Source organism: Peromyscus californicus, unplaced genomic scaffold (assembly GCF_007827085.1).
Source record: "Peromyscus californicus insignis strain IS unplaced genomic scaffold, ASM782708v3 Scaffold_9__1_contigs__length_137607984, whole genome shotgun sequence".
NCBI lineage: Eukaryota > Metazoa > Chordata > Mammalia > Rodentia > Cricetidae > Peromyscus > Peromyscus californicus.
The window spans coordinates 56,004,643-56,030,925 of NW_026294617.1; the positions used below are offsets into that span (position 1 = coordinate 56,004,643).

Here is a 26,283-nt window from a genome sequence, read left to right on the forward strand (position 1 = left end):
TACAATGGAACTTGCTACACTGCTGGGTCAGGATTTCGAAAGCTCGGAATCCTGTTCAGAGTATCTTTCAGCTGTTTATATTCTGCAACTTGAGTCTGCATATAAATGGTACAGTTGAGAGAAAATTGCACAAATTGATGAGAAAAAGGAGACAACGTTCATAGATTAATTAATTAGATGGGCTCTTAGGTTCTCTGGATGACTAGAAAAACATTAAACCTAAGTTTGTTAGCAAGGTTGCAGATGGCCTTCATGCACTAGGACTTCCTCTTTGGTCATGCTTGACCATCTCTGAGCACATGCAAATTAGAGTCAGAATTAAGAGACGGAAAAAATATCCAAGACATGTTAGTTGCCCAGGCTATGTGAGTCAAAATCAGAACTCTGTCAATCATTCTATTATAAACATCATTAATAAAGGACAGCTATGCAATCAGTGTTTTATCCTATTTATCATATCATATCGATAAGCTTAAGACTTACATGGTTATTCAAATTGAGACCCATTAACACTATGCCCTGAGTTATAACTTCCAATAGACTGACTATCTATCTATCTATCTATCTATCTATCTATCTATCTATCTATCTATCTATGTTTACCCTCTTCTCCTTAGTTGATTTATGCTCAAGTCGGGTCCTTTACTTGCTACTTTCAAGATTGCTTTCTATACTGTGCTCAGAGGTAGCAGAGAACAGTGAAATAGGGGGGAAATGAAGCTGGATTTTTATTCATCAATTCTGAATGTCCTTCAGGCTTAACGTGACAAAGGCAGTGTGTGAGTACAGGACTAGTACAGGACTAGGACAGGACTGGAATGCTCTCACAGAGGTGCATCTGAGTATGTTTGATGTGGAACGGGCAACAGTCTGTTGCTTATTTTTTTTTTAACAAACAGCTAGAAAGGTAGAAAATAAGCCAATAACTTTAACAAAACCAGTAGATATTGCATATACACACTTCACGCACACTTCCACTCTTATCCTAAAACTGTGTAAATAAACACTTACACAGAACTTCTGTTCCTCCATGACTAGGGAGAAGCACTGTTCTACCTCCTTTTTAAAAAATGTGTGTGTATGTGTTTTTGTGTACATATATGACATGCATACAGCAAATATGCATAAGAGTGTGCATGCACATGTGGGCACATGTATGTGGAGGCCAAGGTCAATATCAGGTGGCTTTCCTCTGTTGCTATTCATCTTACTCATTTTTTTATGACAAGGCTTCTCATAAACCTGAAGCTCACTGATTCAGCTAGGATGGCCAGCCAATGAGCTCAAGGGTCCACCTGTCTCCAACCAACTCGTAGTTGAAATTATGTTTATGCTTCCACATCTGGCCTTTTCTGTGGTGACTGGGGATCCGAACCCAGGTCTTCATGGTTGTATGGCAGGCATTATACTGATGGAGCCATCTCCCAGCTCTGCTTTGTCTCTTCTAGTTTTCAAAGAATGAAGATGTTAGCTAGCTAAATATGTATCAGAGGAGTACTCTCTTATAATTTGTATAAAGTGTAACATGTAGCTGACAGTGGCCTTTACGTCAAAAAAAATCAGTCAGAACATTTAGGAATCAACATTTGAGATCAAACAAGACAAAACCAATGGCATTCACATAGTAATGCTTTTATGTGGTGGGATATATAAAATTCAATTTCCTGCATTCTTTTTCTCTTTCTCCAAGGCAATGCTTCTCAACCTGTGGTTCGTGGCCCCTTTGGGGGTTGAACAACCCTTTCACTGGGGTTACACAAGGTCATCTTCATATCAGGAATTTATTACGACTCATAACAGTAGCAAAAATACATATATGAAGTAGCAATGGAAATAACTTCATGGTTGGGGGATCACCACAACATGAGGTACTGTATTAAGGAGTCACAGCATTAGGAAGGTTGAGAATCCACTGCTCTAAGACGTGTAATCCATGAAGGTAGTCAAGTTGTGGTTTTGATATCAGTGTACATTAAGGAACATATTAAAATGCATAGAGTCTGTGGCCTCCACTCCAGAAATTATACTTTTAAAAAACATTTTTTAAAATTATATGTGTGTGTGTGTGTGTGTGTGTGTGTGTGTGTGTGTGTGTGTGTCTGTGCAGATATGTGTACAGTGAATGCAAGAGAGCCTAGTGGTCAGAAGAGGATGTGGAATCCCCTGGGGCTAGAGTGGTTTAAGTCTCTGAATGTGAGTGCTGAGAAATGAACTTAGGTTCTCTGCAAGAGAGGTATCTGCTCTTAACTGCTAACCATCTCCCTAGACCTAAGCTATTATAGTCCACAAGGTCTGAGGAAGGGCCCACACACCTGTGCTGCTGAATAAATAAGTCTCATCAACGCAACCAAGAATGTGACTTTGATACCAGGCACTGGAGTTACAATTTTTGGTGGGTAGGTACTTTTCTCAGGCTAACTACTTAAGTTCCTTTTGACCTCAGTTTACCAGTTTACTTAGTTATAAAGGAACACAGGGTATATAATATACTAGATTATGAAGATTTTTTTAATTAATTTTATTATTGTGCAATGTGTGATATATACGTGTGTGTGTGTTTCTCTTTGTCTCAGCCTCTGTCTCTAACTCTCTCTCTCTCTCTCTCTCTCTCTCTCTCTCTCTCTCTCTCTCTCTCTCTCTCTGTGACTGCATGTCACAGCACATCTGTGCATGTCAGAGGACTTTCTTTCCATGTCTCCTGGATTCTGGGGATCAAACTCTGCTTGAAAGGCTTGTGTGGCGAGCATTTTACCCACTGAACCATCCATAAGCCCACGATTATGAAGATTAAATAAAATTCTCAACCATTTTTAAAAATGAACCTGTCAAGGAAGAATCTCAAAAGAGGATTTTGCATAAGGTATAGAAGCCAGAAGTAGCAATTTTCCCTTCCTTGGAAATTTGGATAAAGTTCTGAGATGATGTTATTTACTGAATGTGTGTTTATTTGAAGTTTGATCTCTTTTGTGATGGCAACAGAAGGTTGGTATATTAGAAGGTACTCAGGTCCTAAGGGTGGAATCCTCATAAATGAAGTTAGTGCCCGCATAAAAGGAATCCAAGACAACACAAGAAGCCAGGAGCCAACAACCCAGAGGAAGGTCCTCATAAGAGTCTGAATGTAGGCATTGGAATCTGGGACACCCAGCTTCTGGAACTATGACAACTTTGTGTGTCTAAGCCGCCAGTCAATGGTATTTTATTTTTTTACATCAGCGCAAATTAATAGAGACATATGACTCTAATTAAGGGAATTAAGGGATGCACTAAGTTATAGCGTAAGTATTAAGACAAAACAAATAAACGAAAAAAACAACAAAAACCTCCGTAAGGCAGAACTTTGATCACCCTCCAATTAAAATACTTGGAGTTATAAAAGCAGTTAAATATACTAAACAATTAAATAGAAAACTATACATATTTTTTGTGTGTATATAAAATTACTTTATTTGTTGTAGAATTCTTTCAGGGGTGGGGAGAGGGAACCAGGTGGGTTCCTGGAGGTGACTGGAATCAGTGAGTTCCAGAACAACAAAAGCCTATCTCAAAGTGGAGGATGATCTGAGGAATGATACTTTAGCTTGACCCTCTGGCTTCCACCAACACATGTGTGCACACAAACATGCGTATAAGAATAACAGAAAGTTCGAAAACTGGCTCAGTAATACTGCTAATGTGCTTAGTGTTAAGAACTTGGTTTGGGTCATTAAACCAACCCTTTTAATTCTATTTCTGCACATTTTCAGATTGATGCTTATTGTAGTATTTATGACTATTACAGCACAGTGTTCAAATCAGCTTACCCCATTTTGCTCCGTGAACCTCACAGAAAATAACACTTGACAAATCTTATGAAGAAGACGCAGAATGCAATGGTGTGTAGAGTCAACCACTTCATATATAGGTAAAAATCATCATGAGCAACAGAATAGGAGAGAGACACCCACTTGACAAAGGTCCCCAAGGAGGGGCGGCTCACAAGGCCCTACCCCTAGCTGAGGAAGCTATGGGCAGCCGAAGGCAGCTGGGAGAGGGATAATCAAAATTCTCTGAGTGTTAGGTTTCCAGTGCCCCTCTGTATGTCCCACACCCGTGCACACATAGGCAGCTGAAGTGGGCACAGTGAGGTAAAAAGAAAATGGAGGACATGAAGTTGGAAGGGGGATGAGTTGAGGGTACAAGGGAATTTAAGAGGGAAATGCTAGGTAAATATCATCAAGAATTGTATACATATAGGAAATTATCAGGGATTAACTTAAAATATTGAAAAAAAATTAATGTGAGAGTATACTTACAAAATTAAAAAGCAAAATGAATCGTTTTTATGTTTTAAAAAAAATCCTAGTCCCCTAAATGCAAAAAGAAATGAGTCTTTGAAATAGGTCTGAGCCCAATGCATTATAGCTGTTTATAATTTTAATAATAAAAGTGAGTGACTAAGCCAGGCACTCCCAACTCTCTGGCTCTCAAGCTCTTCTCATTTAGATCTCTCCTTAACAAGCTCTCCATAGCTCGTATTTGATTGTTCATTCAGTTAACAGACATACAGCAAGAGCATGGCTTATGTCAGGGGCTACTCTAGTCTCTGAACAAATGGAGATGATGACTCTTTGTTTTCCATTTTTCACTGACCCTTCTGCTTTTCTGGGATATGAATAGCCCTATCTAAGTCTTGTCCCAAAAGGAGTCTATACATACAGCCTGCAATACTGGGAATAAGGGAAGGAGAAAAGAAAAGGTCTGGGGATGATTTCCTTAGGTAGTCAGCATCACACAGCCCTGTATCCCCTTTCCTAAGACAGGACCCAGGCCAGAGAGGTGCAAAAGACCGGATTTGTGGGCCACGCTGTGAGTTAAGCATCAGAACCTTTCCTGTAGGATGTGGTAGAGGCAGAAACAGTCATGTACCAAAAGCAATGGAAAGTTTATTTAGTAGTCTCTTCGGTGACTTTGAAAAGCATGCATTGTCCCCAGGATTAGGAGTGCTGTCAGAAGTAATTCTCGGAAGACTGTGTTGTGAAAACCTCCATGCATAAAGGAATTCAGAAGTGGTAAGCAGACCTTAAAAGGACCCAACAACGGCTGCTTCCCTCCTAACCTGAGCAGCGGCCAGTGCACTCTTGTGGTCTTCCAAAGTCACTACAAGCCGTTCATGCTCGTTGAGTAAATTCTTATGCTGTTGCTACACAAAAAAGAAGTTTACACATTGAGCTGAATTCACGTCACAAAACATAGTTCTTTGGTGTGGGCTCCCAAATGTTATTTGCTTGTTGTTGTAGCAGCATTGGTTAAGTTTAAAAAAATCCCTAGAGCGAGGTGTGATGTATGGGGTATTCTGAAATCTATCAAAAGGGCTACCCAAATAAACCTTTCATTAGCCATCATCAGCTTTGGTAAATAAAAACCATCTTAAAGTGTAAACAGCCAATAAAAGAATGAGTTCAGTATTTTTTTATACAAATATTCAGATACCCTAGGCCACTTTTAGTTTATGATGCTGAAGTGGCAAAAGTATCAGATATACTCCAGGTATGCAAGCCTATGGTGGTAATCTGGGTTTGCAAAGCAGATCAATTGGGAATTAGTTTAAAAGCAGAAGAAAAACTTTATTTTTATTTTTTAGGGGTGTGTGTGTGTGTGTGTGTGTGTGTGTGTGTGTGTGTGTGTGTGTGCGTGTGTGTGTGTGGTGGTGGTGGTGGTGGTGGTGGTGGTGGTGGTGGTGGTGGTGGTCATGGGGTACGCATGTGAGTGCAGTGTCCACAGAGGACAGAGGAGGACATTGGATTCCCTGGAGATGGAGATATTGTTGGTTGTGAGCTATGGTACTGGGAGCCAAACTTGGTTCCTCTGCAAGAGCAGCAAGCACTCATGATCCTTGAGCTATCTTCTCAGCTTCCAGGAATGACTTTTGAAGTCATTCTGCAAAATAAAAGCGACAAATTCCCCAGAGCCAAAGTCTGATTTCACCTTACCTTGACATCTTGAAGCTGTGTGTGAATGTCTTGGTGTGCTTTTCTTAGTTGTTTATTCTCTTCTCTCAAGTTATAGACAGTTTCTGTTTTATAACAAGAACAACCATACATGAATACTGGGAATTCTCTAGTTTTATATGTCATTATTTGAAACCTGAAAACTTATTTAAGAATGTGTTTTGAACTTTAACAGTAAAATACTCCAAATCAACAAAAGACTGTATCATATTGGTACACAGCATGAGTTCAAGGGCTCATTGCAAAATGACCTGGTTCATTGGCTTAAGACTCTGGAAACAGGCTATGCATTACAGATGAAGTCAACAATGCTAATCACACAGGTGTTGAAAATGAAACATTGCTGTTAATAAATGAGCCCTTGGGACTAAATGTATGGGCAGGTGCTCTCTGATTTGAGGATCTTTACCAATGAAAAATAGTAACGAACAGAACAGATTTTTTCTCATAGCATGAATAATTTTCACATCCCCTCACAAGGTACTTCAATTAGAGACAATAGAAACCCTCCTTAACTGATAGCCTCTAATTTTTTTTTACTGCTATCACTGAGTTCTTGGTTAATCTAAATTCTGCTCTGAGTAGGTCTTTTCCGAGATAAAATGTGAAAGTGTGGAATCAGAGAGAGCACCTAAAACCTTCCCTCCAAGCTCTGTTCAGTTACCAGCTTCCTCTGGCAAATTCTAGATCTACCTCTCTAGTTTTAGAAATTCTACCATTCCATGTGTCGTACAAGTACTATTCAAACACACAGACTTAGTGGTTTTTGAAAATTTTGTCTACATAGTCTTTTCCATATTTGAATATTCATCAGTGTTGAAAGACGGATCTAAGAATATCTGGCAATATTAGGCCAATGATTTTGTAGCAATACATAAATAACATAAGGGAAGCTGAATGCTGGCAGGGTGATTATATAACTTATTTTGGAAGAGGCAATGCTGTGAGAAAGAAAGGGAGCACGATTAATACATGAGCCAGGACAGCAGGCATTATATAAATCTAGACTGCCCCGGGCAAACTGTCCCTGTACAGGGATACTTCAGCAGACAAGGCTCCATCTCTGCAGGGTACGTTAAGCACTAAAGGAGAGTTTCAGTCCCCTTGGACAGATTTACTTTCTTACTGCCCCTTCTCGACACCCGGGCACAGGATTTATGACTACATTTGGGTAAAAAAAAATTAAGAACAAAGTAGGACCGGGCCTTCCCATCACAGTGGATTTTTCCAGAAGTCAAAACAGGACACCACTGGCCATCTCTAAGGACCTTTAGTGTACTACAGGCTGCATGGGGCTTTCAACACTTGACCTACCTCAACTTGACTAGCTAGTTGTGGATTTTAGTTTGCAAACTTATTGGCAGTGGCTTCCATGCCTTCCCTGGGCTTCTGCCAGCAAGTTTTGCTCAGCACCCTCCAGTTCTTCATATGTTAAATAAAACAAGACACCTGGCTGCCTGCCTGCAGGTTGGTGATGAGAATTCAGTAGAACCATCCACTGGAAGGATTTCACCTGGTCCTAATACGTTACAAAAATGTGTTATCAGCTATTACATTCATAATAATCAAGAGCAATTATCTAAGTTTCCATGCTGTCAGCCTTCCTTGGGAGAGAGAGGGAGAGGTCTAGAATACTCTTCTTGTGTCGCATTAAGCTATCCAAGATTGCCTGCGCTTCATCACCTAGCCACCGCTGCCCTTCATCGATCACAAAATACTTTAACTTTGTTGCCTAAACCTTTTACCCAGAGTCATGTCGTAGTTCCACTTCGGCTTCTGGGATAAAATACCTCTGGCCAAGGCACCTCGGGGGAGAAAAGGTTTACTTTACTTCACAGTGCCAGGTTACACTCCACCCCTGTGGTGAAGTCACTGTGACTTGGTACATCTGTTCACATTGCATTGATAGTCAGGAAATGGAGAGGAAGCGAGATCTAGACTCCGCTCCCTCAATCATTTCATTCAGTCCAGGACTCAACCCATGAAATGATGCTGTTCACAATCAAGTTGAGACACTACTCAACTCAGTTTCAGATCCCTTCAAGAAACTTCTTCCAAAAGTTGATTCTGCAAGTGTGGTTTTTCACTTTCTATCTCTCCTAAGTGGGGTGTGTGTGTGCGTGTGTGTGTAATGTCTTTTCTTAAGGATGACCAGCTCCCTAAGGCATCCCACCTTTCCACTTTTGTCCTGGGTGCAAAGTTCTGAGGCTGAAATAGCGTAGTAGTCAGAATCACATATATGTATCCTCCTATTTTCTGTAGCTCTGATTTCTTCTATATGGACTACCACAATTTTACTGTATGTGTATCTTGCTTTAAAAGTAATGAGAAAGAAGATGGAGAGATGGTTCAGAGTTTGAGAGCACTTACTGCTCTTCCAAAGGATCCTGGTTCAATTCCCAGCACCCACAGGGCAGCTCACAACCATCTGTAACTCCACTTCTGGGAGATCTAATGCCCCTTTGGGGCCTCCAGAGGCATGAGGCATGGTAACAGGCTAGCAGTGCACAGACATATGTGCACAGGAAACACCATATAAATAAAACAAGAACTATAAAAAAAACAAAAAAACCAATGGATTATGTGCATAAGAGAGGTTGCTAATCAGTGTGACTTCCAGAGTTAACTGCACTACATAATACAAAGACCTCCAAGGAGCCCAGCACCTGTGTGTAGCCCTGTTGAAACGGTGGACAAAGGCATCTCTAGCCCTATCAAATACCTTTCAGCTTAGAAAGCTCTTGCTCCTTTTCTTGCTGAAGCTGCAGGTATCTCTGCTTGTGGTCATTGAACGTTCTGCTGAAGTCTTCCCCTTGCTTTCGATGTTCCTCTTCCAAGTCACTGTGCTGTTTCTTCAGCTCCTCATGCTGACTCTGCAAGATGAATACGTGAGCAAAGACACGTTCTCGAAATCATGCGAGAGTCTATTTCTTGGCGGCATGGCCTTTCTCTCATCAGAAGGAGAGAGTGAATGATGGGAGTGAGTTCAGGTGAGGTTGTGTTCTGCATCAGAAGGCTAGAGTGAATGAAGGTGTGAGCTCAGGCAAAGTTGTGTTCTGTTTGTGTAGTTCCTTTTTGTTTCCTTTCCTCTTCAATTGAGACCATGGGAAAATACAAATCTCCCCTTACTTCTAAACGTCAGTAAGAGGAAGAAGCTAGCATCAGAGTTGAGAAAGGGTGGGGTGGGGAATCTGAGGCTATTCCTTGGATTCAAATTACTGTAGAAACAAAGTAAGGTAACAATAAAACTTAACCTTAGCCATTTTGTCTATTTTCTGGACTTAACAAGCAAGATCAAGGCTCCACAGTATTCATGGGACGATTCAGGGCAACTCTAAGCTTCAGCTACTTAAATCTGAAAAGGCTCAAGACTGTTTATAGGATAGTATTTGTACATATTCACTTCCATGTTTTCAATCATTTCTAGATTGCTTACGCTACCTAATTCACCATAAATACTATTGCCTGCAATACCAAGAAAAGGCAAGAGACAGTCTGATCATGTTCAGTATGCACTTAATTCTCTGCTAGACATCTTAGAAATATACAAGGGCTGGCCTTTTGACCCCAAAGGACCACTTTATTCAATATCTCTTTGATTTCCAGTGTTCTAGTAATCCAGTTTGAGAGAGAGTGGTGGGTGTAGAGGAGATGGAGCAGGAGAGGGAACAGACTCTCTTCCCTTTGGGGAAAGTAATGAACTGTTTCTAGAATTAATTTTTATTTATTTGATTTTATATTATAATTCTACACAGACATCACGAGTTATTTAAATTCTACATTCTCCAAATAGTTATGTGGAAGATGCCCTGCTTTAAGTTATGGACTGCACTCTTGAATGTGGGAGAGGCTCTGGTTTCAGTGGAAAGTGTGTGCTCTGCTGATGTGAAAACATAGAAAACACTGAACTAATACATGGGCAGAGACCAGGGCAGGATTTGCACACAGTGCTGGACGCTCTGCTACTCCTTTCCCCCAGCTTGACGGAATCAATGACTCTCTCCCTTCACTTTTTTTGTGGTTTTGGTCTTCCTGACACTTGATAGTGAGTTTTACCCAGGGCCTAAGGAAGATATTTAGATAATAAACTGTGTTCTTGGGGTAGATAAAAATACATCTCTTAAACATTAGCAACACAAAGGAAGCTTTTGAGTTGTACACACTCCAGTCTGTCTAAGATAAAAGAAAAACCACCACGAGAGACCAAGTAAACAATGAACTTTAAAGATACCAAAGAGAACAACATTTAAAAAGTAGGACCAGAAAGCCCAATTATTGAAAAAGAAAATGGGCAATATATTAGCCACCTTTTTTGTATAAAGGTAATAATCATGTTGAGGAACCAAAACTACAATTTTTAGCCAACTATGACTCTATATACTAAGTCAACTTTCTACAAACCTTCTCTTTTATTACATTAGTGATGGTTAATTAGTTCAAATATTGCCTACTCCTTTCTTCATTCATACAGGACACGTTAGGTTACTTACTTTCAGCATCTGATGCTGGACATTCAATGCACTGTATCTGCTATTGGAATCTTGCTGTAAATAAAAAGAAAATCAAATCAACAAAAGGTAGCTGATCTGGGTATTTTGCCAAGAACAGCTTGACTCGCTTAATAAAAGATTTTCAGTTTTGCTTGGTAAGCTAACATAAATTCTCTGATAGAGACAGTATATCTTGAGGGCCATCTCTTTTCTTTCTTTATTTAGCAGTATTCGAGATTGAACTCAGGGCCTTGCAAATACTAGGCAATCATTCTACCACTGAGCCACTCCCTACGAACTCCTATTTCTTCATTTAAGAGCAGAAACAAGGTTTCACTTTTCTCCTGGGTTTGTTAGAGTTTAGTAACGTAACGAATCGGAATAGAATCATAATGTGATGAGTTGACAGGGCTCTTAGAGAGAATTTGGTTCTGTTTCATATGATCTAAAGAAGCCTAGTGGCCCAGACACACAGTGCACTTCTGAAAGTCACCGTTCTGGCTAACTACAGAGTTTAATGCCCAGGACGGTTAGGAGGGATGGGGGATACACCAATTAAGAGCAGGCCTCACAAACTCAGCATGTCTTAAGGGAGGAAGAGAAGGACCCTTCTTTCCTCGACGGCAGTGGGCACTCACATAATCTTCATTTTACCACCAGGGTGAAAAGGCAGAACTGGAGCAAGTAGTCCACCAGCAGCAGAGTGGGGAACGGAGCGCAAGTTCATGGTGGCTGAACTCTCCCTTCCCAACCCATTGTTCTAGACCATCCCTGCAGCCTAAGGGAGCAGAACAGCTGTCCACACAGGCCCCCTGGTTTCAACATCCTAGGCTGCCACTCTCAATCAGCTTACTGAAGACACCTGGAACCTTCGGTCTCCCTTCATTCCCTAGGCTGATTTATCTTTGCAGGGCATAGCCCTGCTGTGCTCAGTCACCACACAGGTGCACAGCTGTGTGTTCTTTTCATAGCTCCTAAAATAAGCTACATTTTTGCTTTATCATCTCATCCCCTGACTTCTTTTCTTTTCTTTTTTTTTTTTTAGTTTATAAAGAAATTGTATTACAAAACGTACAATCATATGATGGTATGCACACAGGTCTGGCTGGGGCTTCTAAAAGCAAGTAGGAGTTGAAAGCTGAAAGCTTCTCCCAGGCAATCCAAAGAACTGACTTTTCTCCATTTTGAAATCCCTAAACACTAATGTTTTATTCAACTAACACTCATACATTTTTCTAGTGTTAAGAGAAAGATTGGCTTTTTGCCAGCTGACTTTAACTTTAAAGTATTTTTAAATGCCAACATCATTCATTCTGTCCATAATTCATTCTTCAGATACTTGCAAATGTCAGCACTAAGGCAGATCTCCTGTTTGATAGGATTTTGTAAAGGCAAACAGAAGTCTTACATGTCATAGAAAAGAGACACCTCGAGCAAATAAAAGAGTGAATAAAAATGACCCCCCCGATGGCCACACAGACTAGCACATATCTGTAATCCAGTACTAAGGAGGTAGAGGCAGGAGGTAGAGGCAGGAGGATCAGGAGTTCAAGGTCATCCATTGCTACACAATGAGTTTAAGGTCAGGAGAAGAGAACCTATCTCAAAACTCCAGAGCCAAACCAATCAACCAAACAAAGCCTTAACATCATATGACACAGTGATGCTATCTCAGTTTATCACTAATCATCATTGATGTGTCCAGATTCAAGAAAAGGTAGGTTTTAAATGAGCAATGCTTCAAGTTTTCCTCTTAGAATTTCTTTTTTTTTAATATAACAAAAATGCATGTTCAACCTACAATGCTAATGATGGATAGAGAAAATTTTTCACAGTAATATTTTCATCTCTCTAACGGTTCATGAAAATAAATTAAAAGCCAAAATAGAGCAAAGCCTTACCCTTCCTTTGTTTAGTGTTTCTTGTGCTTCTAACTTATAAACAAGGAAATCTAGGAAAGATAAAAATGCAGAGAAAGAAAGTAATAAGTTAATCCATTTAAAAATTTTTAAACATCCATGAGAAAAAAAGGTATACTTTACTCAGACTTGCAAAAATGTTTCCAATTCAAATTAATGTATTTGGTGATTTATGTATTTCATTTTACCTCTCAAACTTTGGAAAGCGGATGACAAAGCATGCAGTCTTCTGATTTCCCTTCTCTCTGTGAAGCCTGTATCACCAGAATCCATGCTTGAATCAAGTGACTAATAGCACACTTACAATAGCACTGTGAAAAGCTGCCTTTGAAACTGAGAGGCAGCGGGTGCATCTGGAGACAGGGTGATTTATCGCTACCCACTAGAGGGCACACTAAATTCCTTCAGGAACTGAAAAGACAATCAAGCCATCTAAGCCATCTTCAATGCTCTGAAAACTTTATTATCCACTAGATGGCTCTATAAAATCACTCTGCAGTGGAAGACAGGGCAAAGATAAGTCTCAGAGCATCTCTCAGAATTCTGAAGTCTGCTCAACCCAAGAGCCAGGAGAGCATTGCATGGTATCACGCATCTACCACGGCACCTACCCTTTTATTCCACCAAGGGTGCCAAGAGCTTAAATTCTGAGACTCATTAAAAATGTAAATAAATAAAAAATAAGAATGCAGATAACTTTCAGTTGCTAGATGCTGGAATGCATGCTTTCTTAAAAAGCTCTGACAGCATTTGACAGCAATGCCAGTGTTGCCTGTCAATTTCTGACTGAACAACTGTGTCAGTGAAATTTTTTATGAAATAGTAACAACTGCTTCATTCAAAAGATTCCAGGTAGTGGGTCAACTCACTATGTTACAGACGTAAGATGGAGTGTATGAAACGTGTTCTAAACAATGCATGTTTTCCAAACCCCAACTGTGGACAGAGGCTTGATACATTAGAAATACACCTCTGTAATGTAGAAGGGAACTCATGTGTTATTTCTGAAATAATTTGTGTGCCGATGTGCGACCGTCATGAAGGCCGCAGGAGCAGAAGCTTCTAAACCCACACCTAAGCCTCGGATGCAAAGGAGGCTTCTCTGTGGGATGGAAGGAAGTAAAGGCCCTTGAGTCATGACCTGGATGATAAAGCTTGCACATCTTCCACTTACTATCTGACTTGAGCTCCCAAAGGAGAAGAAACGGCTACCTCCCCGTCACTGAGACTATATAAAATGTCTGCGCCACGCCTAACACATCTAGTGACAGCTTTCTCTGCCCACCTATAGCACTGGCTTCAGGCTCATTTGAGAAACAACTCAGCAACAATAACAACAAAAATACAAAGCCAAAACGCACCCTAGGCCAAGTAATGGCACATCAAAGAGGGGTAGGCGGAAACCAAAGGGCACAAGCTCACATTGTCTTACCTTCCTTTGCTTTCTTGTGTTCGAGCCTTTCTTTTTGCAAAGATTTCTCTAATCTTGATCTGTGTTCATATACAACTGGAAAAGATAAGAGTTAAATTTGTCAGAGAACTAAGAGGTCCAGGGTAAAGTTAGAAACAATTTTAAAAACATAAACCAGTATAAACATAAACCAGTGCCCACATCCAATTAGGGTAAAAATATAAAGTTTCACATCTGGGGTAAAGAATAAACAGGTGGATGTATTCAAAGATCCAGATTCTGTGCAAATAATATGCACAAGTAATACATATGGTATTGGGCACAATTCCAGGAGGACTCCCTAGCCAGAGCTGATATGTCAGTTAGCCAGCAATTCCTTAAGATGTCTGCTGCCTCTTAACTATGCATTATGTCTCTAGAAGGCCCACCACATCTTTTCCCAGGCAACGGTGTCCACTTGTAAGACTTCAGCCACAGTCCACACAGGAGTTGCACCCTCATACACATCCCCTGCAATCACTTCCGTGGCAAGTGCCAGAAGAGCATTTCACTGTCAGTATCTCTTATCTGCTAAGTCAGTATGCCCTGCATCTCAACCAAAAGCAGCTGCCACGGAAAGCAGTACGCCACTATGATTCCACTAAGAGGAGAATCTCTTTCCACTTCCTTCATGTTGGAGCCAACACGTAAGAGAAACACAATGAAAGAGGATGGAGAGACTCCCCTAAGACCCCATAAAGGTGCCCACAAAGAAAGAGTCAGTTCACTCTCATCCATGAGAGCAAACGGATGTCCATTCTGGAAAGTCTTCCTGCCTTCTCCACTCTCTGCGTATTCATACACTGTGAAGAAGTCAGACAAGACGTTCTTGGAGACTATGGAGGAAGACGGGCCTGTGGAGGGAACAATGCTCACCACAGCTCTTAATGCAGTGGTGGATATGTATCTGTAGAAGCTGAAAGTGAGAGACATCTCACCTTGGAATGAATGAAACATGATATATTAGACTAGACTAGATCAGACATAACAATCAACAAACCAATGCCACGTGTATAGGTATACGCTATTGAAAATTTCAGGGGCATTTGATTTTGTTTTAATTCCCAGAGGAGCCTGAGAAACCACCAAATGTGTCTCAGACTTTATCTGGGAACAGAAGCCTCAGCTGCAGAGCGGTTTGAACAGGCAGTGAGGACTGGGAAGAGGATAAATTCAGTTTCAGATGTACCCTCCAACTCATGTTTGTCCAGCATTATGTCAACTATGATCTCATTCTCCGGCAAACTAAGCCAATTCCGTTATTCCATTCTTCGATCAGAAGACCCAAGCACCCCTTGGCTATATACAGCTCCATCATCTTTGGTCAATAGCTGTCTATCTACAACACAAGAACTGTCTCCACACAACTGGCTGCTGACAAAGTTGTCAGGATCCCAGCAACTCCCCTCCTCTTTCTCCTCCCATGAGCCCTTGCTGCTGACGGGACTGCCTGGCCCTCTGCCCTCTCTCGGTCACAGCTTCCTGTTACTAGTGACGGCTGCTCTCCTTCCTCTGTGGCCTTGATTTGAACTAAAAACCCCACCCTGAGGGATTTTCTGGAACCAGAAAGGCAGGAAAAGGTCAATGTTATAGTAGTAATTATGATATGCATATTGTTTATCCATTGACAATAATATTGGCCTATTTCTTTTTACCTGGAAAAATCCCCCTGAAGAGATGGCAAGTAGCACTTTTCAGTTCATTAGAATCTGGAAGCCTATTTTTCCATAAAAATTCATAGGTAGTAAAGATAAAACCAGATAGACTCTTTAAGTCCTTCTAGTCAATGCAATCATTATTACACATGCACGCACGCACGCACGCACGCACGCACGCACACACACACATTTTTTTCACTAGGTATTTTCCAGGTTTGCGAGCTGGCAATTCATCTAAGTGTGCTTATTGTTTCTGTTAGAAGAAAGACTGCTAATCAATCCTTGTCACCTGTCTCCATTTTCTATTTATACTTCGAAGTCAAGGGCATCATTCAAGACGAACTAAAGCTACACAATGGCATATAATGGATAGTCTCACAGCACCAAGCAAGTCTAGTGGAGGAAGTTTAAAACAATGGCTCAAACCTGGCATTCAAACTCTTTAATCTGATGCAAGCCTACACAGGAATAAGATTTGAAACATAAGAACTCATGAAGAACAAATAAATAAATAAAACTCTGTAATACTCGTCTCCTCCCAGGCTTGTTGAAAGAGGATGTAATATTTTCCATGCAGCAAAGAACAGAAAGAGGGTTTAGGAGTTTAAAACAACATGCGAGCTTCCGTAGCCATTTGGCATTTAAACACTGTCTTTCATCTAAAAGTTACAAAAGAAATGCTGTGTGCATTCGCTTCTGGGAGAAGGTCTATTCTCAGAAGTTCAAAGTAAAACGCTCCAACTCAGAATCGAGAAGCAACTCTGGCCGGGGCTGGAGAGACAGCTCAGGGATTAGGAGCAAGATCTTGCCACTCTGGAAGAGGACCCAGGTTTGGTCACCAGCACCCACATGATGGTTCACAGCTCCTGGTAACTCCAGGTCCAGGGGATCAGGATGTCCCCTTCTGACCTTCAGAAGCACCATAATGCCTGTGGTTCACATAAACACATGCACACAAACACTCAGACACAAAAAAAACAGATAAATATTCAAGAATTTAAAAGAAAGCAATAGTCAAAAATCCTGCAGAAAGCACGACCGGATGTCTTGACTTCTTAAACCAAGGGACAGAAACTGCTTCTTTAGCAGATCCAATAATAGCCCGTGGGTTTTTTGTTATTGTTGTTGTTGTTGTTTGTTTTTTGATTCCCCTCCTTCAGATCCTCCTACAGTACAACATTTTACCAAAACTTGGTTAAGAGTCACACAGTTCAACTGGTGGAATAATTAAGGTTTGTCAGTAATCCAACTTTAAGTGAATAAATTTAGAATTTCAAAATTGTGGCTATAGAAAGACAGCCAGTTAACAAAAAAGAGGGGAAATAAATTCAAGGCAATACATATAGTTCTCAGAACAGAATGTTGTAAAGGCTTGTGGGTAAGTTTAGGACTAAAATCAGGTATTTGCGACAATCTGTGTGTGAGTGAGTGTGTTTCATACACATTTCTATGGATGTGTTTGGGTGCACATGAGCATATAGAGACAAGATTATAGACATCAGGCATCTTCCTTCACAGCTCTCCATCTTGTACTTGAGAAAGGACCTTTCACAGAACCTGAAATCTATCCACTCAGCTAGGCCAGCCAGCCAATGACCTCCAGGGGATCCACCTGGGATGCCCCCAAGTTAAGAAATGCTCCCTTGGCCCTGGCTCTTTATGTGGGTGCTGGGGGATTGAACATAAACATTCACGTTTGTGGAGCAGGCACCTCACCAACCCAGTTCTCTCCCCAGCCCCATGATGACAGCCTTTCAGAACCACTTTGACCTGTAGTCCTAATTCACTGTAAATGGGGTAGAGGCCAGCCCTAGAGCCCTTTATCTGTGCAGATGATGGTGGCTTACCATGAAAATAGCATTACAGGTGTCTTTCTCTGTTATATTTTCTTCTTGCTTTAGTAATTTTACTTCACACAAAGTCTGAGGATGAATATAGAAAACCTAAGAAAATCCACAGCAAACAATAAAGAACAGAGGACGTAACAGCTACCATCTGGTCTTCATACTGGACCTTTCTTAGAGATCCCAGCAGAGTGAGAAGGCACCACTAAGGCAGATGCTAAGGTCTGTCCTCCTTGTTTCTCTTTTAGATGACTCCTACACTGTGAATGTCAAGCATTTTCCTCTGTGCATTCCGAGTTCAGACTGCTACGGTTTGGATTTTGAGCGTGTTCCAAGACGCAAGTGTTAAAGGATCAGTCCTGGAGTGACATCACATGGAAGGAGCGGAACTTTTAACAGGTAAGACCTAGTGAGAGGTCCCTTGGTCACTGGAGTGTCCTGTGAAAGTAATTTCTACCTGCTTGGCTATCAGCGAACAGATTTTTTTTTTTCCACCACCACATGCCAAAAAACCAGGGCCAAGCATTACAGACTGGAACTTTCAAGACTGCGAGCCAAAACAAACCTTTTCTCTAGATAAGTTAATTGTCTCAGGTATTCGTTACGGTGGCAGGAAGCTAACACACATATCTTCCATTACAACCTTTCCTGCTTGATTTATAATTTATACTTTAATTTAGTTATTATCTAACTCCCCTTATATTGAAGACCCAGACTTTGAGATAATGCCTTCTCCTGTCTTCCGTTCACATGCCGAATGACACCCAAAGGCCTCAAAAGGCTTCTCCTTGTTGTTCATATTCCAGCCCCACATCTTTCTTGCTTCTTCCTGAACATGCAAGATACACATTTAACTCAGCAGCTTAGCATCCTTTTCTTGAGTACTAACTGCTTTTTCTTCAGGTACCTGCATAAACAGTGCCTGCCTTCCCTTCACCTCCTCCGGGCTGGAGAGACGGCTAAGTAGGCAGGAGGGCTTACAGGACAAGCATGAGGACCCATCTGGAAAGCCCCTTAAAGGAACAGAGACCGAGCTGGTGGACTGTTTATGGAAAGTCTTCAAAGCTGAAAGGAAAATGTCTTGCTACGTGAGAGTCTTGCACTGTCCGGGGCAAAGCTACATTTTCAAAGACATGCATGGCTGTTCAGGCACAGGGGTTAGAAGTTTATGAGCTGTGGTAATAGAAGCAAAGCTACTCTGAAGAAAGATATATTGTATATATAGACCTTATACAGGAATCTTCTTATCCAGCAGCAGGATTTCAGCCAGACCACTTCAAAGTATTTCAGGAAAATAATGGAGGAGAGAAAAAGGAGAGGGAAATAGGAGGTGAACGAAGGGCGGGAGAGAGGGGTTGTTTCTAGTGTTTCAAACCTGTGCAGAGATGCACACAAACCCTCTTAAGATGGGCTAGACCTATGTTGTGGTGTGAATGTAAAATACCCCAAGTAGCTGATGATGACCTTTTGGAAGACTGTGGAAGAAGAGAACTTCACATGCCTGCCCCACGTGCTGTCTGCTCAAGGCTTCCTTACTGCACAGCCAATGGGCCCAACTGCCTAAAATTACTGTCCACAAGCCTTCTCTAGCATGATGGGTGGTGTCTCCTTGAACATTGGCCAAACTAAATTCTTCATTTTTCAAGTTGTTTTTTTTTTTCAGGTATTTGGTCACATCAATAAGACAAGTGTCCAATGCAGTATCAAGGGTGCATGGATTTTATAATGAAATAATGGATCTATATTCTTCACAACTGATGTGCTTGAAGCAAGCCTAAACGTCACCTAACTGTCTTTTTTTCATGAGAATTTGCCAATTGGTAGGGCAAATAATTCTACCAAAGATGGAAAGTCAGTATTCAAATACCAGCTCCTCAGTGGTTTCTATGTTATAAACAAATATTTATTGAGTACACATTACATGCCAGGCATTGTTCTGACATCTGGGACGGTGTCACGAACAAAACAGATTTTTGTTTTTTTTTAAATCTGCCTTGTAGAAACTAATATTTGATCCATGGATGATATGTAAAATTAAATTAAATTATTAAATAAAATAAAAAAGAAACTAATATTTGGGCCTGACAGAGACACATAATAAATAATTAACAAAATAAATACTATATTAAATGGTAATCAAAAGAGTACGATAAAAAAGAGACTGAAGGATATTGAAAGTGTGGAAAGAGATGGGGAGGTAGGTTTCTCTTCTAAGTGCAAGGTGACGTAAGTCCTCTTTAAGAAGGACCCAGGTTTACAGACATGGAGAGAAAGAGTGTTGCAGATACAGAAAGTTGACCACAAGCATGTATATACTAAAAGAAGGTCAGAGGTCAGAGCATCTGATCATGGCCAGTCTGGGGGGCAAAGGCTTGGGGACAGGGAAGGGGACACTTTCCATAGGGACATGGGGATCAACTGGGTTGTTCTGAAGAGAAATGTGATAGGAACATTATACAAATGAGACTTTATGAGGTACAAGATCCAATCAGGGCGTTGTCTAGCTATTTCCTCCAAATTGAAACATTACCTCCTGAGGAAAGAAGGAGGTTCAAGACTCAGGAGCTAACATAACTTGCGAGGCTCAGGAGCTCAGTCAGTTACAAAATCCACACGGCTCCTCCCCAGGGAAGAGCAGTAAGGACTGTTGCAGAGAGGAGACGCTCTTCACTGAACTGCTTGTCAGTCACACAGGATGGTCTAGGAGCGCAGGGCTTGGAAATAACGCATGTGAGAGTAGGCTGCTTGCTGACGTGCTGCCCTTCAGTTGCGCATGCTCAACAATGTTACCTTTCATTCATGTTCCTGTAAGTAGCCCCAAATATCTCACTAGACCACTGAGCTAGACCAAGACAGTCACCATTCTAGCACACAGCGGGAAGGGGTTCGTGTGTGCTCATTACTGAAGAGCTGGGAACAGTTGATGGCTTCTTCAGGAGGGACAGTCAGTTTTGCTTCAGTTTGCAGTTCTTGGTAGGGCAGGTACATTCAAGGGGATAGCTCTACACCTACGAATATATGGTTACCACAAACTCGAGTTGGTCGGTAACTTAAAAAAAAAAAAAAAGACATGAGTTTGGGGTGGATCTGAGAGGAGTTAAGGAGAGACGTGAGGCTGGATATGATCAAAACATATTTATAAAGTTATCAAAAAATAGTAAAATATTTAAAAAAAATTAAGCCAGGCAGCAAGTAGGTAATTACCAAATAATTCTATTTACAAAAAGTTCAAGAGCGAGCAAACTAATGGTCATGGGCTACTGTTGATAGTGTATGTGTGGTAGGCTGTGTGAGGCAGCCAGGGGCAAAGGTTTCCAGTGGTGGGGAGGTTTGGATCCTCAGTGAAAGGGCCAGCTGAACTGCTTGTTTTTCCCAAAGTCATTATGTTCTGTCTTCATAATTCAAGTACGATAAGTGTAGAATTCGATAGTTTATCAAAAACTTAGATCATATCTATATAAATATCTAGAAAACACATACAGGGAAAATACAGTATTTTATCTGAGACTGGCTTAATTGATTTAATATGGTGTTCCAGTTGCAGATACATAAAGTCAGGCATGAACATACGACATGAAGGTGGGAGTGAATCTGTCCAGAGGAACAATTATAAGGGGGAGCCAAGGGAGTAGGTAAGCTATGAGAAGATAAAATAAACACACAATCTATACTTGCATGTAACACAGTACTGTATATAAGGAATAGTTCAACAAAATTTTAAACAACTAAAAACCAATCAAACAAATGACCGTTTCAACAAACAAAGCATTTGTTGGCATCAAGAGCTTCATGACTTCTGACAGGGAATTTATGGAAGTGCTTCTTCAAACACAGAGAACTGAATTCAGCTCTGATATTTGGATCTTACTTTCCCGACTTACACAATTAGCATCAAGACTTCAGTTTAACGGCAGAAAAACAGAGGAATTCTCAAGGACAGACAGACAAACAAAAAGACTGAGGACAGGAACTTTTAAAACACTTGAAATAGAATAAAATTACCTTTTACAAAAACGAAAATAATCTTGGTAGGAAATAGAAGCAAAATTATGGCACATGCTATTGCAATTATGTGAGTAAAATTAAGAATTAAAAATACATTTAAAAGGTCATTTTCGTTCTCTCTGTAAACATAATTAGATTTAAACTTGTCATACACATGAGTGACATAAATATCAACAGAAGCCGAGTATTTAGCTCTCTCGGAGTTCCTAGAGGAAACAACTCTTCTCTAGATATTAACATAGGAGGATTTGTGTCTGGTGCCTTGCTGGAAACTTTGCTCTAAGTCTCAGGATGACCTGACAAAAATTAGGATGACTGTCACCTCCATTTGACCTGTAAGAGCACAGTCATGCTTTCTGTCTGGCCAACTCCTAGACGGATTGATTTTGTTTTATTTTTGTGGAAAGCTTTGTTTCCAAAGACGTTTTGTATATGCAATTGTGAGGACACATTCCTGGGAATAAATACCCACTGTTTTAAAATGTTCCTGCAGGCTTCAAAAAAAGATTCTGTCAGGTGCCTTCCATAAATATCTAACTGCATTAAATGAGGTCATTTTGAGCTCAAGTGTCTTCCTCACAGAGCTCCGCCGCTTGCAATGAAGCAGTGGAGACAGTATCCAGGGATTGCAAAGGCTCCGTCCCGATTCCAGTGTGAAATGAATGCTTTTCAGAGGACTGATTTTGCAAGAGGAGAACCTGATCTAGTATGTGAGCATGGATGACAACCACTGACAAAGAGAGGAATACGCAGAAGTAAGATATCTTCAGCCAAACAAATCAAAGGGCCCGGGTGAATGATTTGAAGCACACTATAAATATAAGTCCATGGGGCGGGGGATGCAGTGTGTTTGGCAAAGTAATTGCTTAGCATGCAGGAAGCACTGGGAGATAGAGCTTTCTGCAAGGAGAGACAGTGGAGGCAGCAGAATCAGGAGTTCAAGGTCATCCTTGGCCATATACCCAGTGAGTTCAAGGTCTTGGATCCCTGAAACCTTGTCTCATACAATAAAAAAACAAGCCACTATGTAAATTTGTAAATAGGTCTTTCTATCATCTATCTACCTATCTGTCTGTCTATCTATCTATCTATCTATCTATCTATCTATCTACCTACCTATCTATCTATCTATCTATCTATCTATCTATCTATCTATCTATCTATCTACCTACCTATTTATCTAAATGATATTAAAGTAAGTAAACTTCTCTAGAGGTACAGGAGGGGAGGGATAAGAAAAAGGACAATACCAGGGTCTGAGAGAGGAGATACTCAATATACAATACAGAAATGCACAAAATCTTCAAGAAAAAAAAATTATGAAAGAAAATAGATCCAAGGATGGGATTACTATTTCTAGTCTAGCTACTGGATGAACTATTATAACCAGAACTAAGGATGAGGAAGGGGAGGACACATGATGCACTCAGTTTCAGTCACACTTTTATGTTTACTGGGGTATGGGCACAGAAGCATAGAGTACTCAACTCTCCTGGTGCGTTTCCTTGTCCCATTGCATCGCTGAGGCCTAGCACAGAAGTCTCGGAATTCAAGCCCTGTCTGCCCATAGCAACTGCTTACTCTTTCTGGCAGTTTATGTCCCACTCTGGCCATACTGCTTAGCTACTAATGTTCACTAGTGAAGAGTCTTAAAACCCTGCTAATCAGAAGAAACTCGGGGTGGGGGGCCAGGGGGAGTAAACACAGGAGGCCCAAACTGGCACTAGATACCCAAAGTTCATTTCAACAGCTTGACTAAAATTCCCAGTACATCCTTCACGCCTGGCTCATTTTTGTATGCAAACTCTCCTTTGGCATGACAGGCTGCTTAAGCAAACGCTTTCTAAGACTTTGGAAAGAGAATGTTCAGGTTCATATAACAAAGTTTAACGAAAGGTACAGAGCTCCCCCACGTCTCTCTGTACCACTCTTTCTTAAGTTACTGCAGAAAAGGGGTATTTTCTTGATGGTTCTCTGCGGACACATGGGGCTCCATGAATAGGATTGACTCCTACACTGAGATCCCGGGCAGAGCTTGGTGAGGGGAAGGGGCACATGTCAGCCACTAATCCCTACACTGCTGGGGAAAGCCCTACAGTGTAGAAGGCTGAGATCACTCGGTGACACCCTTGAAGGTCAAATACAAGGGTTCTCTTTCTCTTTCCTTAAGAAAGGACATAGTCTTTATAGGAGGTGTGGGTTTTGGAGAGGATTAGAGGAGATTCTCCACGATGATCTGAGGATTTGGAGGATTTCTGGAAAGCTTTCTCTGAGCAGGCTTGAGTGCTTCCTTCACACTGGCATGCACAGAGTAAACCACCAATGACTACAGATGCAAGATCCGTGTCAGTTTTTGCTGCACAATATTTGTGTACACTGCAAAGATGTGTCTCTGCCTAAGGTGCCTTTTGATTAGTTTAATAAAGAGCTGAATGGCTGATCGCTATGTAGGAGAGGCTAGGCAGGATTGAGAGAGAGAGAGAGAGAGAGAGAGAGAGGAAGAGGAGGAGGAATCTAGGCCCCGAGCTTTCATAATTAATAATGTTTCCCTGTCATTATTTGGGGTCTGATGATCCAAAGACAGTCTCTGACAAGGAAGCTTGTTACAAGCTTGACTGGAGTTCACACAGGCTTTGAGAGGCTGTAGGGAATTCTCTTCCTCAGTCCCCTTAGGGCCCTACACATCTCTATGCAGAACCTTTTTCCAGTACTTCATGTATGTACTGGTCATTTCCACAGCACTGTGGGATTACTTAGGAAATGTCAGTCTCTACAAATCTGCACTATTGGGTAGCCTTGAGTGGAGAACAATGCAATTTTCTGCAGTATATTTGTTAAGTGGGGCCAGCAAGATGGCTCAGCTTGGGTAAAGGTTCTTGTCACAGAGCCTGATGAACTGAGTTGTATATCTGGAATCCAAGTGATGTCTTCTGACTTCCATATGTGCCATGGTATATGCATAAACACACACAAAATAAATAAGTTTTAGAATAAAAGAATGTTTGTTAAGTTACTGGACTAATACAAATGAAAGAATGCCTGAATCCAAAGAGAAACATGAGCACTTCACTCTTCTTGCCAATCTTTAGCTCTAACATTTACCTATGAAGGATACAGATGGCTTCATATCAAGACTGAGTTCTGAGTCCAATTTAAATAAACTTTAAATTTGAGACAGCTTATTTCTACCAACACAGACACTATTATATTCTGCAACTTCTAATATTTTTTTTGAGAGGCAGAGAAAATCCCTCCATCATTTAACAAAGTACATTGGGGATTTTTGAAAGAAGTAGAATAAAATCAACAAACGGGATCCATTGAAAGCATATGCAAAACAATAAAAAAGAAAGAGGACATCAGCATTCTAGCAAGACTTCCTAGTTTTCTTTTCAACTTTATTCCATAATCAGAATTCAGATAAAATTTACTGAAAATAAGTTAAAGGAGAATAAAATAGAGTAAGCTAAGAATGAAAAACAGAAGGAAAAAGAAATAGAAAAACAGACAGACACAGATAGTGCCAAGAGATCATTAAGTGAGGATTTTCAAGCAGTCTAAGGAAAATAACATTGGCCAGAGCCAAGGGCTACCTGACACTGGTCAGTTCTGAGCACAGGGCTAACAAATTCCATCTATTAATGTCTGTTTTCTCTGGAATAAAAATTAAGTAGGTAGGCAGTTGAGTCAGCAACATCATTCCAATGCTAAAATTTGATGACACATAATTGTAGTAATAAAAATGTGGGTATGCAGATGGTGGAACTCAGCTTAACAAAGCATGGATTTTTCAACTTTACAACTATGTGGAAGAGATACTCATTCACTAGGAAGAGCCTTTCAAATTTTGATCATTTCCCAGGCCAGTAATACCATGCTAATGCTTTCTAGAAGCCTAAAGATGAAGTTCCCTGTCATAGTCACTGTTCTATTGTTGTGAAGGGACACTATGACCAAGGCAACTTATAAGAGAAAGCATTGAAAAAACGAGACTTGCGTATCATTTCAGAGGGCTAGTCCATGATCATCAGGGTAGGGACAATGGTGGCAGGCATAGTGCTGGAGCAGTAGATGAGAGAGCTTACATGTTGAGACAACAACCATGAGGCAGAGAGAGAGGGTAAGAGTTAAGTAGGAATGGTGTGGGCTTTTGAAACCCCAAAGCTCCTCCCTAGTGACACAACCCTCCAAAAAGGACAGAACTCCTAATCCTTCCCAAACAGTTTCATCAATTGGGAGCCAGTTATTCAACTATATGAGCCTACGAGGCTATTCTCATTCAAACCACTGTATTCCCAGTCAGTCACATGGTCTCAAGGGTGAACGATGGATACTCAGCAATGTCCTATTTTGCTCAGCTGTGTTCTGGGGTAGGTGTGCTGAACGCATTATTGACTTGTAATATTTTCAACTTGTGATGAGTTTATCAGGTGATCCCATTGTGTGCTGAGGTGTTCCTACAGTAGCAACCACCATACCAATGAAACAATTCAATTCAAACTGGCTTTGAACATTCCTGATGACTTACATTTGAACAGGAAAGGAAAAAAGCCAGATTATGAGAACATTGAAGGCTCTGACAAAGAGAGACATTCTATTTTATTTGTCACCTATGATTACTATAATATAATAACTTAAAAGCTACTAAATATTAGTATAATATTAACATAATCTAAGACTATCCTTCTTAAAATGCCCATTTGTGTGTCTCTATACTACTATATATGCTCTTTCTCTCTATATACATAATACTTTGCATATGTGTTATATATATAACATATATACATATATAATTATAATACTTTATATATGTTACACATATATACACACACACACACATTATTCTTTTGCTGACAAGGAATAATAAATGACCGATGCATGCAAATATAACTGCTTTAATTGAAAGTGGTTTGAATAAGTGGCCCCT

General features: G+C 40.6%; 1 protein-coding gene across 1 annotated transcript in view; it reads right to left on the bottom strand.

Moving 5' to 3' along the window:
• Positions 1-26,283, bottom strand: part of Golim4 (golgi integral membrane protein 4) — an 80,564-nt gene that overhangs the window by 23,645 nt on the left and 30,636 nt on the right. The window contains exons 2-8 of the mRNA XM_052732172.1: positions 13,832-13,906; positions 12,382-12,431; positions 10,481-10,534; positions 8,713-8,863; positions 5,973-6,055; positions 5,099-5,182; positions 16-95 (exon numbers count right to left, since the gene is read on the bottom strand). Of these exons, the coding sequence (XP_052588132.1) occupies positions 16-95; positions 5,099-5,182; positions 5,973-6,055; positions 8,713-8,863; positions 10,481-10,534; positions 12,382-12,431; positions 13,832-13,906 (577 nt within the window). The remainder of the gene's footprint in view (positions 1-15; positions 96-5,098; positions 5,183-5,972; positions 6,056-8,712; positions 8,864-10,480; positions 10,535-12,381; positions 12,432-13,831; positions 13,907-26,283) is intronic.